The following is a 17,689-nucleotide window of genomic DNA, read 5'->3' as shown; positions in this document are numbered from 1 at the left end:
GTGCCTTTTTTCTTCTTGATCTTTATTTGCGTGTCTTATGGTTTCTTATCTTTGCGTCATTACTGCTAATTACGCAATGTATTGAAAATGATTTGTAACAAACCCGTCAATTTTGTCAATCTGATTACAAAGATATTTTGTTCAAAAGAAACAAAACTTTCATTTCTTATTATGGCGGAATTCAGAAGTTTAAAAGAAACTTCAGGAACTTCAAGAAAGAGTATGTTATGAAATTAAGTGACTGATAAATGACCAATTTAGGATGCCTGATAGTCTTGCAGTTTGAAACAAGTACCAAAGTATTTGAAAGCAGCAGAAGGAATGAAATGTCTTTTTTCTTCTTGATCTTTAATCGCGTGTGCTATGGTTTCTTATCTTTGCGTCATTACTACTAATGACCCAAAGTAGGCCTATAGTAGATTATATATGTAACCAATATTATGTATAACATTATTTTTTTCGAAACATTTCCTTAAATACAGCAGGGGTAGCATTAATTTCTATACATTGTACATAAAACAACCCAGCTGAAGACCATATAAATCAGTAATCTTAAGAATACGGTTTTCTTTAAACAAGACATCAGTGTGTGATCTATAAGCGGTATTGCATATCAAATGCATCGCTCTTTTCTGCAAGAGAAGCACCCTGTCCATTTTATTGGTTTGTATTGCATTTCCCCATGCCATTACGCCATAATCAAGGTAAGGAAGAATAAGAGTTGAATATAACATAAGAAGCACTGACTTGGGGAGAATCCGTTTAACGTGATTAATGATGCCAATATTTCTTGAAACTATGTTACAAATATTATCAATATGACAATTCCAAGTTAGCTTATTGTCAATTGTAATACCGAGAAAATTTTGTAGTCTTGACTTCTTTAATGACAGAATGATCAAATATCACTTGGTCAGGAAGTTGTTTAGTAGAGTTACTGAATAACATGTAATTGGTTTTTTGTTTATTTAAAGATAATTATCCAATTTGTTACATGTGTAAGTTCTACATTCAAAACTTCTACTAACTTATTAGGATCACTGTGAGTATAGAATAAGTTTGAATCATCAGCAAAAAGGATAAAAGAGAGAACACTCGAAGAACATCGAATGTCATTTACATAAATAGAGAATAACAGTGGACCAAGAAGGCTTCCTTGGGGAACTCCACATGTGATTGGTACCGTAGTAGATGAATTATATCCATCAATGGTAACAAATTGCTTTCTTCCAGAAAAAGTATAACTTTCGAACCATTCCAGAGCCTTACCTCTAATACCATAGTGCGCAAGTTTGTATAACAGAATGTCGTGATTTATTGTATCGAATGCTTTAGAAAAATCTAAGAACAAACCGATAATATGACAGGATTTTTCGATTGAAGCTGATATGGTATTTATTAAACTTAAAATGGCATGAGTTGTGTTATGTTTTTCTCTAAAGCCAAATTGGGAGTCAGATATGATGTTGTGAGATTCAAGGAAGGTAGTTGTCCTTGAATGAACAATTTTCTCTAAGATTTTTGATAACAAAGTTAACAAAGATATTGGGCGATAGTTGCTGATACATAATTTGTCTCCTTTCTTGAATATTGGAGTCACCTTTGCGAGTTTCATTTTAGATGGTACTTGACCAGATTGTAGTGAAAGGTTATATAAAAACAATAAAGGGTCTGCTATACAATGTATAATGTCTTTGATAAGGACATTGCCAATGTCATCATAGCCAGGGGCTTTGTTTGCTTTGAGCTGAAGTACAATTTTGATTAATTCTTGCATGTCAATCGGCTTGAAAAAAATTGAGTGGTCGTTTGGTGAGGAAAGAAATTCGTAAAATGATTTATCACTTGGAGTAATAGTTTGTGCTAAGTTTGAACCTATCTTTGAAAAGTATGAGTTAAAAATCTTGGCAATTTCAGACTTGTCCTCAATGATAGTATTATCAACTGGAACTTTAGAAATGGGATTTACAGCCTTCCCTCTATTCAAACGGCATTTATTACTTTCCATGTGTTTTTGATATCACATTTGAATTGACTCAATTGGTCCGCAAAATATTTCTTTTTAGCTAATCTGAGTGTATTGGTAAGAATATTTTTGTATGAAATATATTTCATTCGAGAGGTTTCATCACGGTTTTTGATAAAATTAACATATAAAGTACTCTTGCGATTTATTGAGCGTAAGAGTGTTTTGGAAACCCATGGTTGCCTGGGGATTCGTTTGTAATCCTGTGTACGACATTTCCTTAAGGGAATGCATGCATCTAGGCAATTATTCAAAAGATAAAGAAAATTATCAGATAAAGAAAGTTATCATATGCTTGGTCAATATTTTCATTTGACCAGTCCACAGATTGAAGTTTTTCTTGAACGAGAGCGATATTTTCAGGGGTGAATTTACGACGAAATACATGCCTTCGAATTGTACTATGACTCCTTGGTTCAATATCAAAGTGACAAAATATCATAAAATGGTCTGAGAATATTATATCGCTCACCACTGTGCCAGATTTTGGAAAAGGTTTTAGGTTCGCAAAAATGTTATCAATAAGAGTAGCAGAATGACCAGTAATTCTTGTTGGTTTAGAAATAAGAGGCAGAAATGAGGCTTGTAAAATGTTATCAAGAAAGTTATCACAGGCAGCATTACTGCTTTACAAAAGATCTATATTGAAATCACCCATGATGATGCAATCCTTGTTGTGGAATGCACCGTTTCGACAAATATCGTTCATAATATTCATAAAATCATCATAATTAGATTGAGGAGGTCTGTATATAACTCCAAGCAGAATGTTTCTGCCCTTACAGATAGAAAATTCAATAAATAATGATGCTATTACATCATTCATATATTTCAGTTCTTCCTTTATAGCGTAATCATACATTCGGGGAACATATATAGCTACTCCACCACCTGGTCTATTTGATCTGTTGTTAAAGACAATATCATAACCAGCAAGAATATTAATTGGACCTGACGCTGGAGTTTCAGCAGACCACGTTTCAGAGAGGCCTATGATAGGTAACATGGGCAAATCAATATTCTCAAGAAATAAGCGAAGCTTTTCAAAGTTTCGATTAGCACTTCTTATATTTAAATGGAAACAAAATAATTCAGCTCGTTCTAGCGTTCGTAAATATTCTCTAAGGGTAGCTTCTGTAAAGTATGGCGATTGAGCAAGTTGACGCGCTTCATCGTGGCTGTTAAACTCAATGTTAAGTTCGTCTAGATTGTCAGCTAAGATTCTAGTTGCAGTCCTATCAAACTTGGTGTTTCTAGCAGGTACATTTTGGTCTTTTTGAAATAAAGTAACAAAGTCTTCATCTGTTAACAGATTAAAAGGGAAAATATTGTTATCCAGCATTTAGAAGGAGGATCATAGTGGTAGGCAACAAACAAAGGTAATACGTATATTTACTGTAGCTTTGCCAAGTCCTCTTTCCTGTTGATGACATTGATGGCGTCTCCATCGTTTTTCTTCACGTAGATTTGCCCGTTGTGGGTCCACAGGTATTTGTATATGGCCAGCCTCCTTGCTCTATTTGTTTCCTTCAGCAGCTCCCTGGTGGACGCAACAAGGTTTTCGTTGACATAGATCCTTCCGTTGCCCTTAGAGTTGCTGCGGAGCCCCAAGATCTTTCGTGGTGAAGTGCTGTAGTTTTCTTCAGCTGTCGTAGATGATGTTTCGCGAGCGTCGGTTGGTGAATCTCACAATTATCGGCCGTGGCCCCCGCTGATCATCCTCTTTTCCTATTCGATGAGCAATGTCGATGTCGCCAGCGCTCACATCTTCGGTGATCTTCTGAGCAATCTTTAAGACGATCTTTTCAGGGTTTTCACCCTTTTCTTCTGGCACGCCGGCGATTTCAAGGTTGACCCGACGGTGGTACTGGTCGAGGTCATTAATTTGGTGTGTCAGATTCTACTCTTCTCTCCAGCTGCTGATTTTTTTGTTTGAGCTCGTGATTTTCTCCCTCCAGTTGCTCGGTGATCTTTTTCATCTCCTCGAATTTGGCATCGAGAAAAGTAATAGAGTTCAAAATATCTAAATACGGCAAATTACACATTAATAGAAAGGTAAGAGCATGAACAATGTCAATACATATGTTTTGATACCCGTAGACTGCCAATGCCATAATTAGATGCAATTAAAAAGCTATTTTCTTGTTGCTTTTCTGAGCATGAGACCGGTAGGATTTCGGCTCTCTTTTGTGTGACATAGATATGTGGGCACCGCACTAGCAGCCAAGCACCCAGATGCGAAATAGCGTGGCGCGCATGCAGTTCGGTGTGTGCAAAAATCAGCCTAAAACTTAGCCAGCATATCGATATATGGTATCAGCTCAGTTGAAGGCATTTTGCTGCGGCGATCTCAAGTGTTTTCAAACCTTGTATATTGTTGCAATCTACTGACAGTGTGTACTGATTGCAATGATGGATTTGTCGAAAACCAGCGACGTCAAAGACAAAACGCAAGAAGGGGCAGAGGTGTTTGGTGTTTCATTGTGGAAACTCTCTGCGGAGTGGTACATGCCAAGCTCGGGAAGATGCCAGCCAGGACAGCAAGGTTCACGCTGTAGCAATGAGTTTGGGTGAACTTTATTGGAAGGTGTTATAAGTATGATGTCAAAGATGCAAGGTTAATTGTTTTTCTTTTAAAACTATGTATGATTTTTATAATGTAGTATATTTTACTAAGATGACAATTAATGGACATGGATATAAAAGTACATTAGTGCCCGTTTCTCCAGTGTATCCATTCAAGCTGACCCATCTCTTCGGCCTCACGCCCCCTGGCCTGCCGTAAAGCAGGCTAATGATGATATGGCCAGGCTGTGGTACCACCATCTCCTTCTGCACCTTGCATGCTGTCTTCCCCATCCCCGGACTCCCATAAATCTCCATCATCGTTGTTGCCATCACTCCTTGTTTCAAAATCACTCTCATCTTCATCATCATCAACTGAAAAACTCATGTCGAGATCATCTTTGGCCATTTTGCGTTGAAATAATGTGTCAGATTGACTGAGCAACTTTATTCACTGTGACTGAAAATGCATGCAAACTCATATGTAATGGCTGGCACAGCACACTAAACTTTACACAAATGGAATGTGATGCCCACATATTGACGTCATCAGTTGAGTAGCTGGATTCTACACACATTTTTGAGGCCATGAATGAGGGAAAATTGACATTTTGCAACCATTTCAAAAAAACAAAAACAAATTAATGGTAGACTGAAACCTAAAATTCTTTTTCGGTTTAACTTCTTGTCTTTAAGTTATAACAAAATTGGCCAGGTAAAAAATCAATGAATAGGCTGTTTAACAATCTTTGGTCACCTTATTAATACAGGCCTACTGTCAACTTTTGTTTTGGTGACCACAGTTTGAATGCAAAGTAGGCCTAATGACTGAACTGTGCAGTATAACCTGGTATTATGCCAGCATTTACATCATATTTTGAACAAGTACCCATTTTTACCACTTTTCAGAGCTGATAGAGATTTTGCCATCTTATGAAATTGGCTTAAATTATAGGAGACACCTTGAAAATGTGAAAAATAGTGAAAAATAGACAAGAAACATTTCACTCGAAAGGATTTAGGCCTATTTATGCTGGGATTAAACTCTGCACTGTATTTGAAACTGTACTTGCGTTCATAATTGCCCTACGAAATGGGTGATCCAGTTAGTGACCATTAAACCATTGAAATAGCCAATTATAATGAACATGATGCAATTTTCTATTAGCTAGGAAACAGGAAGTAGTTATAATAGGTGTAGGATGTATGATTTTATGAGTAGGGTAGGTTAAACTCCTGGTTTCAGTGGAAACTGCCCAGATAGCAATACTCGGTTGGCCCAACATCTTTTTAGCCATCGGGCACAACATTGGCTCAACAGTAAAAGATTGATGTTGGACCAATGTTGGAACAGTGTTCAGCCAACGTTACCCCATTGTTAGATCAACCACTTTTCCATGTTGTTATGCCAGGTAATGTTCGTAATTCTCAAGGTTAGTCCTGATGATTCTGCTGACAATTAACGTGGAAGAGAGGAATGGTGCCATATGGAGGAGGGAGGGCAAAATATCAAAGTGAATGTAATACTTTTTTTCCCATCAGTACAGTGCATTACCGTTATAATAAAGTCCTTAGGACTGGCAGTTTTCTTTTGTTATATCAAAAATTTCATTATAACCTAACAAGTACAGTATATGAAGAAAACACAAACCTTGTGTATATCATATGTTTTTGAATATTCATATGCTGAAAAGCAATGTTAAAAATGATGTTACTTCATTCATTTTGTTTTGATCTTAAATGGAAGAGAGAGCACAAATTTGTTTGTACCTTCAATGCTTAGTTTGAAGACATATATGAGAATGATAATTTGGTTACAGCCATTCAAAAAGCTTGTCGTTCAAAGTTTTGTTATTTTGAAGGCTAGTTAATCTAAAAATGAAATATGAGGTTAATTATTTGAAAGTTTTTTAATCTGACAAAGAAAATAGGTTTGTCATTCCGATGATTCATTTATCACAAAATAAAATAAGGTTTGTTGTCCCTGAGAAACGTTATTCCAAAGGTTCGTTAATATGAAATCAAATAAAAGGTTTGTAATTTGTTCAGTAGGCCTCCTGTTTTTTTTTTTTACTTTCTGATTAACAAAGTCAACGTTATTTCATTTTCCAATTAATGAACCTTTAGAATCACAATGATTTCTATAATTTTTGGATTAAGGAAATTTCATAATAATAAATCTTATTTTTCAGATTGATGAACCCTGGGAATAATGAATCTTCACAGTAATGCCACACAATGCTGTTATAATGAACCATATTCTGTTGCTGAAAAGCTTCATCTCATCCGAATGGCAACTGGTTATTAAAAAGTTCATTTTGTCACAATCAGTTGCAAATTACCTGTTTGATTACACTTTTGCCTACTGGACCTGTAGGCTTATTCAGATTGATTGTTGTGAGAGAGTTGTTTTCCCACTAGTCGACGTAGCTGGCGCATGCCGATCTGAGAGAATGGGATCGTATATTGAAGAAAGTGAGTACCCTGTATTGCCCCAGGTCTTGGTTGAAACTTTTTCTTTGTTATTTGTGAATGTGGATAGCTTCCCTTTTCCATCGTGACGTTTTTACACAGTCTCTGGCTAGGATGAAACACTTTCTCCAGTTGATGTACGTGGTGATTTTCACTGGCCACATGGTCACTGATTTCCGACTTGTGCATATGAGAGGTGGGTTCCTTCCTTTTCCCTCTTGTGAAACAGGATGCGCTACCTGCATTCACCTCTTGTTTGTGATCATTTTTTTTCTGGTCCAAATTTCCTTGCTGTATCTGCAATTGTAGGTTTTCTCTGTTTTTTTGTCCTTGCTGTTTCTGCTATTGCAGGATTTTTCACAGTTACCACAAGGAGTCTGGTAGACTACCCCCTCTTAGTCATCAATGGATCTTTTATCTTTAGGGTGTACCAAAATGTTCCTGAGTTTTGTGTCTAGCTTTATCACTGTGGAAATGTGGCATTTCTGATAGATCCTTTGCAAGGCTTCAGAAATGTATTTTGCATATGGGATGGTTACCAGTTTCCTCCTCTGACTGGTTTGTTGGTCTGTGGATTCTTCTTGGTCTGCTTTCCCATCCCTTTCCCTTGGGTTTTCTTGAAAGACCAGCTGGGGTATCCACATTTCTTGAGAGAGGATTGGATGTCTTCTTCTGCTTTCAAGTCTTCCGCACTTCCTGAAGCCTGTCCTGTGAAGCCCTTCCTGAAGCCTGTCCTTTCAACCTAGACCTGGCACAATACTCACTTTCCTCAATATATGATCCCATTCTCTCAGATCGGTGTGCGCCAGCTACGTCAGCTAGTTGGAAAACAACTCTCCCACAGCGATCGTATCGATCTGAAGAAGCCTACAGATCTAGTAGGTGAAAGTCTAATCAAACATGTAATTTGCAACTGATTGTGACAAAATGAACTTACATTGTATTTCCAACTGAACCATATTCCATTTTGAAGTTTGGAACAACTCACCATCGAATCATGAACCTTATTTTATTTCATATTAATATATACAGTCTGACCACTAATACATGGACATGTCCGGACTGGTGCTCACCTGGGATAAGGGGTTTGGCCAGATATGGGAGATTCAACGTTTAAAACATGCAGCTGCCAACCACCGGTAATGGTAGCTACAGTCAAATTCCCTATGTTTGAATTTTAACTTTTGTTGGAGTTTTGTGGCGAGTACGAAAACTACACATTTCTTGGACATAAAGTAATCAGAAAAACAATGTTTCCATTTGCATCATATACGGCAGCCATCTTGGATTTTACAAAATGGCCACCATGAATAATGTTTTCGTTAATATATCTCAACTTTTAAGTGACATAGAGCTTTTATTTTTGCAGCTAAAGTACCATTTTCTAGGCCAAAGAATTAAATGCTCCTATTTGCAAGTGTGTTAACCCTAACTAGGCTGGGGGGGGGGGGGCCTCCGAGGCCCCCCCTCGACGTTTCGCGCTATGTATCGCTATCACGAGAAGCTATCGCCGCGACGTTTCATGACTTTTTTCTTTCGAGTCTCCCGCATCTTTTGACACCAAATTTGCGATGCCGGTGTGCGCGGTTCCGAAGTTGCGCATAAATATGCACGTGCATGTCAGACCAAAAATTGCTCAAAAACATGAATTCGTGTACAATTCAATGCAAACTGTGTTTGCAGGCATATTTCATAAAAGCATGGTTATTTGGGGGTTTTATTGATTGAAATCAATGAATAACATATTTTCTTGTTCGGAACTATGCCGCGGACAAATTTCATTACAAAAACAATGAAAAACTTAAAGTCGAAAAAACAGAGAAATACATAAGAAATTCAAAAAACAATAAAATACTTAGGAAATTTTTTCTGATTGCGCAATTTTTTTCTCTTACATTTGCTAAGGACACTAAAAAGAATATTTACACAAAAAATGTGCCTGTTTTGAGCTTTATTTAGTGATTTATACCAAATTGTCTGATTTCATGCATCATTATGCATAAATTAGCATAATTTGGTATAAATGATAATAATTGAAAAAATTAACTTCATGGTACTTTAGATTACATCATAGGCAATGTGTGTGCCAATTTTCGTCGCGATAGCGCAGTCGACAGCCGAGATCTGGAGGGGGGACCTGGGAGGCCCCCCCCTTCATTGCATAATATCCTCCTTTTTTTGTGATAACAACACTGCATTTTGTCACTTTATGAGGTTTATTTCATTTACGAACCTTATTTCATCTTTGGCTTAATGAACCTTATTTCATTTTCGGATTAACAAACCTTTGGAATGGCAAACCTCATTTTGTTTTTGCATTAAGAAATATTTCATTTTCAGATTGAGGATTCTTAGAAATAACATACTTAATTTCATTTTTTGATTAACAAACCTTAATCAACATTGACATGAACGAAACCTTTAGAATAATGAACCTTCGTAGTAACGAACTGTAACCATTATGACGTTGCTATACCATTAGACTATGGACCTACCACACACATGGACTATGCATGAATGGAGGTCTTTCTTTGATCCCATCATCACTGCTGCCACCTGATTATGTGCATCTTAATGAGTACAGTCAGGTGCTTGGACAATGACAATTGTGTAATCATGCGTCATCACTGACAATAAGAACCGTTTCCCCCATTTTGGTCTTATTTGGCTGAGATGCCTTTTCAGACTCAACTGCCTTGGAATAAACACCAATGATGGGTGGGGAGCAGCAAATCTCAGATCATGACAAATTTTGTTTCACATAATTGGTAATGACTAAAGTGGACACTTGTGGACATGCATGTAACATTACATAATAGTACGACATAAATGGGTCTACCATTACTGTTGATGGTTATTCTGAAAAAAGTGCATAAAATGGGAAAAATTAGATTACAAATCAAAATCAACCTGCCAAAATATGTTTTCTCATGTAGCTGAGATTGCTTGAGCTATGATTTCCCAATAAACACACTACAACTGCACATTATGCATTTTGATTTAAGAGAGTTATCTTTTGCACATGTAGTTTTCAGATTGCTCAAAATGATGTATTGTTTTCATCTAGGCTGACTGTCAGTGGTGATATGGGATCAAAGCTAAGGAGCTTGTTTGAAATACTGTTGCCCCTCCCCCCACTTTTGAAAATGCCATGAGTTTAACATTGGGATCTCGTCATTAGATGGTGGAAAATTTAGCATAATGTTGGGTTAACATAACACGGTGGAAAATGGTTGGGATGATATCACAGTGATAATATAGTGGAAAATTGATTGGTATAATGCTGGTCTAAGATTGGAATAACGTCATAACACAGTGGAAAAGTGGGTGGGATAATGGGATAACATTGGGTTGATGTCATAACATGGTGGAAAACTGGTTGGTACTAGGTGTTACAAAAAACATTTCCCACTTGTGATCCTTAATTAGTTCAAAAACTATACATCAGATAACACTGTCATTGATATGAGTAATAGCTGAATAGTGTACAATTTAGTAGGAAGTGATTTGAATATGAGAGCAAGAATCAGTTTTGTTAAGTCCATGATTAATTGTAAAGTTAAGTTCCAGATTTTGGTCAAATTTTAACCCTCTGTACTTAAAAGTGAACTCTACACAAGAACCAATGCTGTGTATGTGAGTGTGTGTGCTCACAATGACCCTGAACAATAGACATGAATACTGTACCTTTTCAGAGCTCTGCTGATTAGGCTTCTGGACTCTTGCTCCAAGGCACATGAATGCAATATTAATAATTCATGATGGATTGCCCTGGGCACTGCTAGTCTGAATTCATGGTAAAGGGTAAAATGTATGCACTTGAAAAAAAAAATAAGCACATGCTTTCATGTGATTGCATACACTACATTTCAGGATGAATAAAGACTGGCTCTGATAGTGGAATTTCTCATGAATATGTAAGAGAGCAATCCAATCCTGGCCATTGTTCAGGACCATTATCAGAATGTTAACCACACACTCTCATACACACCAATTGACAACTGTGCAAAATTACAATTTTGCACAGAGGGATGAAAACAGAGCAAAATCTGAAACCAAATTAAAAATAAATCTTGAATTTGATGAAACTGATTTTTGCTATCATTCTTAAATTACCTCCAACAAAATTGTACACTATTCAGCTACTGCTCATATCAATGTCAGTGTTATCTGATATATACTTTTTGAACTATTAAGGATCAAAAGTGGGAAATGTTTTTTTTTTTGTAACACATAGTATAACGTTGGGATAACATCATAACAAGGTATATTTCGAACAAGCATCCATTTTACCATATTTCAAATCTGATACACATTTGGCTGTCTTATGAAATGGCCTGATATACAATTTGTACAGAATACACTTGTGATGGTTTACCATTTAGACACTTTGATAGAATATGCTGAGTAACTTGTCATTAATCCACTTTGTTGATTTCTAGATTACATTGTGTTGACTCCTCGTGAATGGAATGATCTAGTTTCCGGCGTTTTGCAAAGTGTTCAATCCTGTTCTGCAGACTCTCTGGAAAGATAGATAAACAACAAAAACAAAATAGCATAGAGTAAGGGGAACAGGTAGCAAAATAATGAATTAAGGTCAATCATGAAAAAAATACCTAAAATGTTCTGAAATATTGAAAGAAACTCTATGTGGCTATCGGAAATACCAATACATGTACATCAAAGCATACTTGTAACAGAATTTGAAAGAAAGAAAAATACGGATTCACATGTTAAAACTGTTGCTTGTTGCATCCCTAGCGTGCAATCAAATGCTCAGAAATGTCTATATTGTTGTGCATAACCATTCAAAGTAATCTCTGAATCAGCCCAACGTTAGAAATAGAATTTTAAACCCAGAAAAAAGTTATTACAAGATAATTGACTTTTTGCTGCAGCTGAAATGACTTAATAGACTTCAGGGTGGTCCACAATTTGAAATTTGAGTATCTTGTAAGCTCCAAATGTGAGTATATTACGAAAATTTATGTGTGTGGAGCCCTTGTCCTTGCCACTGGGGTCCAGCTCTGGGGTTCTAGATGCTCTCTGGCGCTATCTGAGCTGTATTTTGCATGTTTTTCTTGCATTTGAGATACAGGGAAATTGCTATATTTAATACAATTTATTTGCGAAATACATGATTATTGATTTCAAAGGTAATGATGACTACATTTTGTTTTCAGCACTGCATGCAGTTGCAGTGGAATGATTTATAGGTTCTATATTTGAGTCAGCTAAGGAGCGATGTGTCTGAAGAAAATCATGAATACAATTCACTCATGGAAACTTGCACTACTTGCTACTTGTCTTCATGATGTTTTCTTTTCACATGCAGGCACACACAGCAGTAAAATGTATGAGCTTCTTTCAGCTTCATTTCCAGGAAGTCAATTGGCAACTTAATGAGAGAAATCTTTGCTCCAATCAGTGTGTTAGAGTACTTTCTTGCGAACACTTGTACTCTTCCCAATATTTGTCCTGTTAAATTATACAATCGTCAAATTGGAGATGCAGAGAGAGAAAGAGAAAGGCACAAGTTGGGACCGATATGCAATTTTCCAGAGAGGAAGCACTGGTAAAGTGTGATGATTTCCGCGGGCGAATTTAACTAACTTTTTATGCCTCCGCCACGAAGTGGTGCTGGAGGCATTATGTTTTCAGGTTGTCCATACGTCTGTCCTTCCGTCCGTAATCAATTTTGTGGACAGCATACCTAAAAAACGGTTTGAGGTATCCTAATGAAACTTGGCATGTACATGTATGAGTGGGCAAATTTGTGCCTATCAACTTTTAGGTGCACAAGCTCAAGGTCAAAGGTCAAAAGGTTAAAGTCAAATGCTCATATTTCGCCCATATCCATGCAATGCCTGACGGTATTTTCTTGAAACTTAGTGTACACATGTACTACCATGGACCTACCACACGCATGGACTATGAACAGAGGTCTTGCTTTGATCCCATCATCACCGCCGCCACCTGATTATGTACATCTTAATGAGTACATTCAGGCGTTTGGACAATGACGATTGTGTAATTGTGCATCATCACTGACAAAAGAACCGTTTCCTTCGTAAGCATTGTCTACTCCCTGTGGGAGCTTGTGACTAAAGAGGCAGCGTGGTGGAAGAGACCAGACTGCGAGTTGGCTTCCCTGACATCGGCCACGCAGTTAGGTATAACGACTCAGGTGGGGTAAAGCTCATTTGAACAGGGCTGTGACAAGAGATCTGGCCTGCTCTGGAGGGCTCATGGGCATCCAGCGAGCAGGCTCAGGGGCTCTGGGAGCCACAGTCTCCTGGGCCAGTAAGGTGCTATTAGGAGGAGAAGGCTCAGTCCTGGTTGATCTTTTTTGCAGAACTTGTGGTATTAGCAGTTTTGGTAGAAAGGCATGGGCGCGAAGGCCTGTCCAGGGGACTGTGCCGTGCACCCGGGAACAGTACTGGGGCAGGTGCTTGAGGGGACCTAGGGAGTGGGCCAGCAGGTACATCACCTCCTTGTTGAGGGTCCGCTCTCAGTGGAAATGTCGCCCTCGGGATAGGAAGTCCACAATCAAGTTGTCCACCACTGGGATGTAAGATGCTACTGGTGTGACACCCTGACTGAGGCACCAGTGCCACAGCTGAGCAGTGAAAGCATTCAGCTGGGCAGAGCATGTGCCCCTCTGCCTGTTGATGAAGGCCGCAACTGTGGTATTGTCTGTGTGCAAAAGCACAGTGCTGCCCGACACCTCCTAGTGGAAAAATTTCATGGATAAGAGCACTGCCCGCATTTCACAGATGTTGATGTGCAGAGAGACAGTCGAGCAGGGCCAAGCACCGCTGGCGGTTCTCCCTTGGCAGTGACCACCCTAACCCAGTGACAAGGCGTCCGATGTGAGCGTGACCATGGCTTGCCCTGAGAGAGGAAGGCTGGTGCACTCCACTTCTGCAGCAGGGCATGTTGGCCTGGCAATCCCTCTGGGGATATCGATAATTGCACCAAGAAAGGTGGGGTATTGTGTGGGAGTCAAGTCTGACTTTCCCCAGTTTGTGATCAGTCCTAGCTTCTCCACAGTGGACAGAAGGAAGCTGAGATGCTGGGCGACGCGGTCTGGGGACTTAGTGTCACCCATAACCAATTGTCTATGTAGCAGTAAACATGCAGGCCTTGGAGTTGGAGGTAGCCCATCATGCATGTGGATATCCCCTTGAAGAGCTGAAGGGCCGGCTTAATTCAGACCATAGGCAGGGAGCGGTAGCGATACGTTTTTCCAGCAAAGGAAAAAACTGAGGAAGTTCCTGGAGGGATGCACTATCAGTACATGAAGGTATGCATCCTTCAGGTCCATGAAAACTGTTTAATCCCTTGGGTGGAGCAGGAGGAGAATGGATGAGAGGGTTTCCATGCAAAAGGATGTGGTGTGTACATACTCGCTGAGTCGCTTGAGGTTTAGAATCATATGGTAATTGCCCAAGCGCTTGGGGACGAGATAGACGGGTGATATGCACAATCACCTGTGGTCTGCAATTTCCTCTATCGCCCCCTTGGACAGCAGGGAGGAGATCTGTGCTATTGCCTGCTGCCCGAGGGATGGGGGGGGGGGGGGTCGATGGAAGCAGACCGTGTCCGGGGAGCGGCTGTAAAAGCTCTACCAGACAGCCTGTTCTAACAAATGAGAGAATGAAGGCGTCATCCACGATGTTGTGCCAGGCGGAGGCAAAGGCTAAGAGCCTGCATCCACCCTCCCCTGGAACTCCCCATGCTTGGGCTGCATCTTCAAAAGCTGCTCTAGCCCTAGGGGCAGAGAGCACGCAGGGGTGCGCTTGGTCATGGCTGCATCCCATGCACTGGCAGAAGTCCACATAGGATTGGTCGCTCCTCAGGGGTGGAGTGACAGGGGGCAGTGGCAGCGCAGCCTGTCGTGGTTGGGCCCAGAAGGCTGGAAGGTTAGCTCACGAGCCTGCTGGGCACCGCAATCTCATCCTTCAGGCAAGGTGTGAATTGCCCTGAAAAATGCTGTGGGCCTGTAAGGCTGGGTTCACATAGAAGTATACGGTATACGGTATTCGCTATACTCTATACAGGCATGGCGGGTCACATAAGGTGGCACGCGTGTCCTACTTTTGGCGTCGTCAAAATGGATACTTCAGACAAAGAAGATCTGGGCCCAGTTTCATAAAACTTGTTTCCGGTGACAAGTTGTGATAGTTGTTACATGCTATATAATGAAATCCTTGCATGCGATTGGCTGAGAGCAAATTTGTCATAGAAATGCGGTAGTTGTCACTGCTAACAAGTTTTATGAAACGGGGCTCTGGCTCTACCGGTACGTACTCCTGCATGATATGGCTAAGATATCCAAAACAAAGCAATCCTAATAAAAGGTGGGACCCACTTTTTATATTAGGATCGCTTTGTTTTACTTTGTTTTTGGATATCTCAGCCAGTTGAAAATCGATTTTCATCAAATAAACTTTGAATTCCTCTTAGAATTGGAGACTTCTTAACATTTTATAAAGTGGTTTCTGAATATCTTGCAATAAGTTAAGAAAGCTGAATTTTCACCTCGACCAATACTATACAAGCACTTTAGATATGGCTCAACTATACACAACAACATGATGGCTAAACTAACCCGCAGCGCGGGTTAGTTGAGCCATTCTGACCCTGCATCTTCAATCATTTCAAACTGCCACACCCGTGCACGAAAATCGAACAAACACGATTCCCACTATACTATACTATATGCAGCTATACGGCATTTTTTTCATCCTATTGTTCGATTCAAGCTATTCGCATGCCCTCAAAAACGTGCACCGTATACCCGAATAGTATACTCCTAATATTATATGAACCCAGCCTAAAGGGGAGTCCACGCAACAGCTGTGCACTGTGCCTGTTACAGAGACCAGCCGAGCCAGGTGAGTGGTGCTTTAAGAAAGGGTTAATTCAATGCTTGAAGTATCACGCGGGATGAGAGAGCCAAAGACACGTCTTGACATCTCGGAGTGTGAGCGAAGTGTCAGTGGTGCATGCCGCCAGTGTGCGTAGCGATGCATGCGGTGAGTGATTGTTTTTGTTGTGGTTTCTGTTTGTTTATATGCTCTCGGAATCGGGCATAACTGGTAAGATAATAACATACTTTGAGAGACGGGCAGCCAGTTGTATTGAATGTAGATAATGTTCACAGTGGTTGTCCTCTGTAAAGCTGCATGTGGCCAATACAAATCAACACACAGCTCTCGACCAATGAGATCACAGGATTTTTGCTACCCATTGTTTCTACAATGAGTAGACCCTCTGTGACATCAAAATATGAGAAAGGGCATCTCTTATGGTATGCCTCATGGAATGTGGACATCACTAAGGAGTAATTCAGTACAAGCTTACAGTTGAGGCAAGACATGCCAATTTCAGAAAAGTTCCGGTTTCTGTGGACAGGAAGCAATGACATTAAGCAAAGGGTTGACCAGTGCAAAGGAAAATGTTAACATAGTTCTTGACACATGGAAAACACAAGTCCAGCTAATACCGAAATGGGGGCAGAATTTTTTGAAAATTTTTTTTTCAGAAAGTCACCTCATCTGACCTATTTAATGTTGCAGCCTATGGCAGGAGAAATATACAAATATGAGGTTTTCAGAAGTAAACTTCAGATGCTACATACTACAGTTGTATTGCTGAACACTCAGGATCAACCTATGTCACTCCAAATAGGAAAGTTGAGTGTAGGAGAGTGTTGGAATAATCTTAATTCAGGAATTTGTTGCATTTCAGCTCTGACAGCCAGTTCATCCAAAAGACAATCACTCGCCAGGAGGATTTGAGTTGAAATACCAACAACTGTTGGTGTCTGGGGTTCCAAGGCAGAGCACAGTTTGAGGTTCCAACCAGGACGAAAGTTGGGACTCCAACAATCATAAGAGGGATGACCTGCTACTCCAGGCAGGGCATTGTCAACAGAGAACACAACAAGGGGGGCAGCACAAAGCACAACAGCTTAACTCTGGATTGAGTTCAAGAATTGGAAATCTACTAATTTTGTACTCACATAATTACTTGTAATCATCACTATACCTGTGAAAGCAGTATATTAAAGTCATTATCATATTGTATGACTTGGTGGAAAGGCTTATTTCAAGGAACACTGATTACACAAGTCAAACAAGTTGAACAGGTGACAGTCTGTTAGCAATCTGCTGCATTTTGGAGATTGTCAGCCATTACTACAGGAAAGATCTCAGTCACAGGGAAGACTTTATGTTCCCCACATTCAGAGAAACATTCCCTGTGACACTATTCTTGGAGAGTAAAGTGCTATGTTTTATTTTACAGAAATATTCAATCCATGAGCATGGCCGATTTGGATATAGACATATAGAATATTTTCAAGCACTTTTCTATCTGTTTCCCATCTAAATGTTTACATAACAAATGAACCTGTCTTTACTTCTAGATTCAGAGTAAAATGTTGACGAATAAAAATTGTTTATAAATTCACCTTTACCTTTTTATACTTAGGCCAATCAATTTACCCCAGTGTGGTGGGATATGTAGTACCGTACCAAGGTAGTCATTCTTTAACTTGGGATCTTGTCTTAACATCTTGTATATTTCCCAAACTGTCACTACTGATTGACAAAT

General features: G+C 39.4%; 1 protein-coding gene across 1 annotated transcript in view; it reads right to left on the bottom strand.

The window, feature by feature from the left end:
- Positions 1-11,276: 11,276 nt before the first annotated feature.
- Positions 11,277-17,689, bottom strand: part of LOC139711893 (tRNA pseudouridine(38/39) synthase-like) — a 175,543-nt gene continuing 169,130 nt past the window's right edge. The window contains exon 14 of the mRNA XM_071623739.1: positions 11,277-11,588. Within this exon, the coding sequence (XP_071479840.1) occupies positions 11,482-11,588 (107 nt within the window). The 3' untranslated portion in view covers positions 11,277-11,481. The remainder of the gene's footprint in view (positions 11,589-17,689) is intronic.

The sequence above is a fragment of the Diadema antillarum genome, unplaced genomic scaffold (genome assembly GCF_040938485.1).
Source record: "Diadema antillarum isolate AM-2024a unplaced genomic scaffold, OU_Dant_1.0 seq00001726_RagTag, whole genome shotgun sequence".
Taxonomy (NCBI): Eukaryota; Metazoa; Echinodermata; class Echinoidea; order Diadematoida; family Diadematidae; genus Diadema; species Diadema antillarum.
Note: the sequence above shows the minus strand (reverse complement) of the source record. Positions and strands in the feature narration are given on the sequence as shown.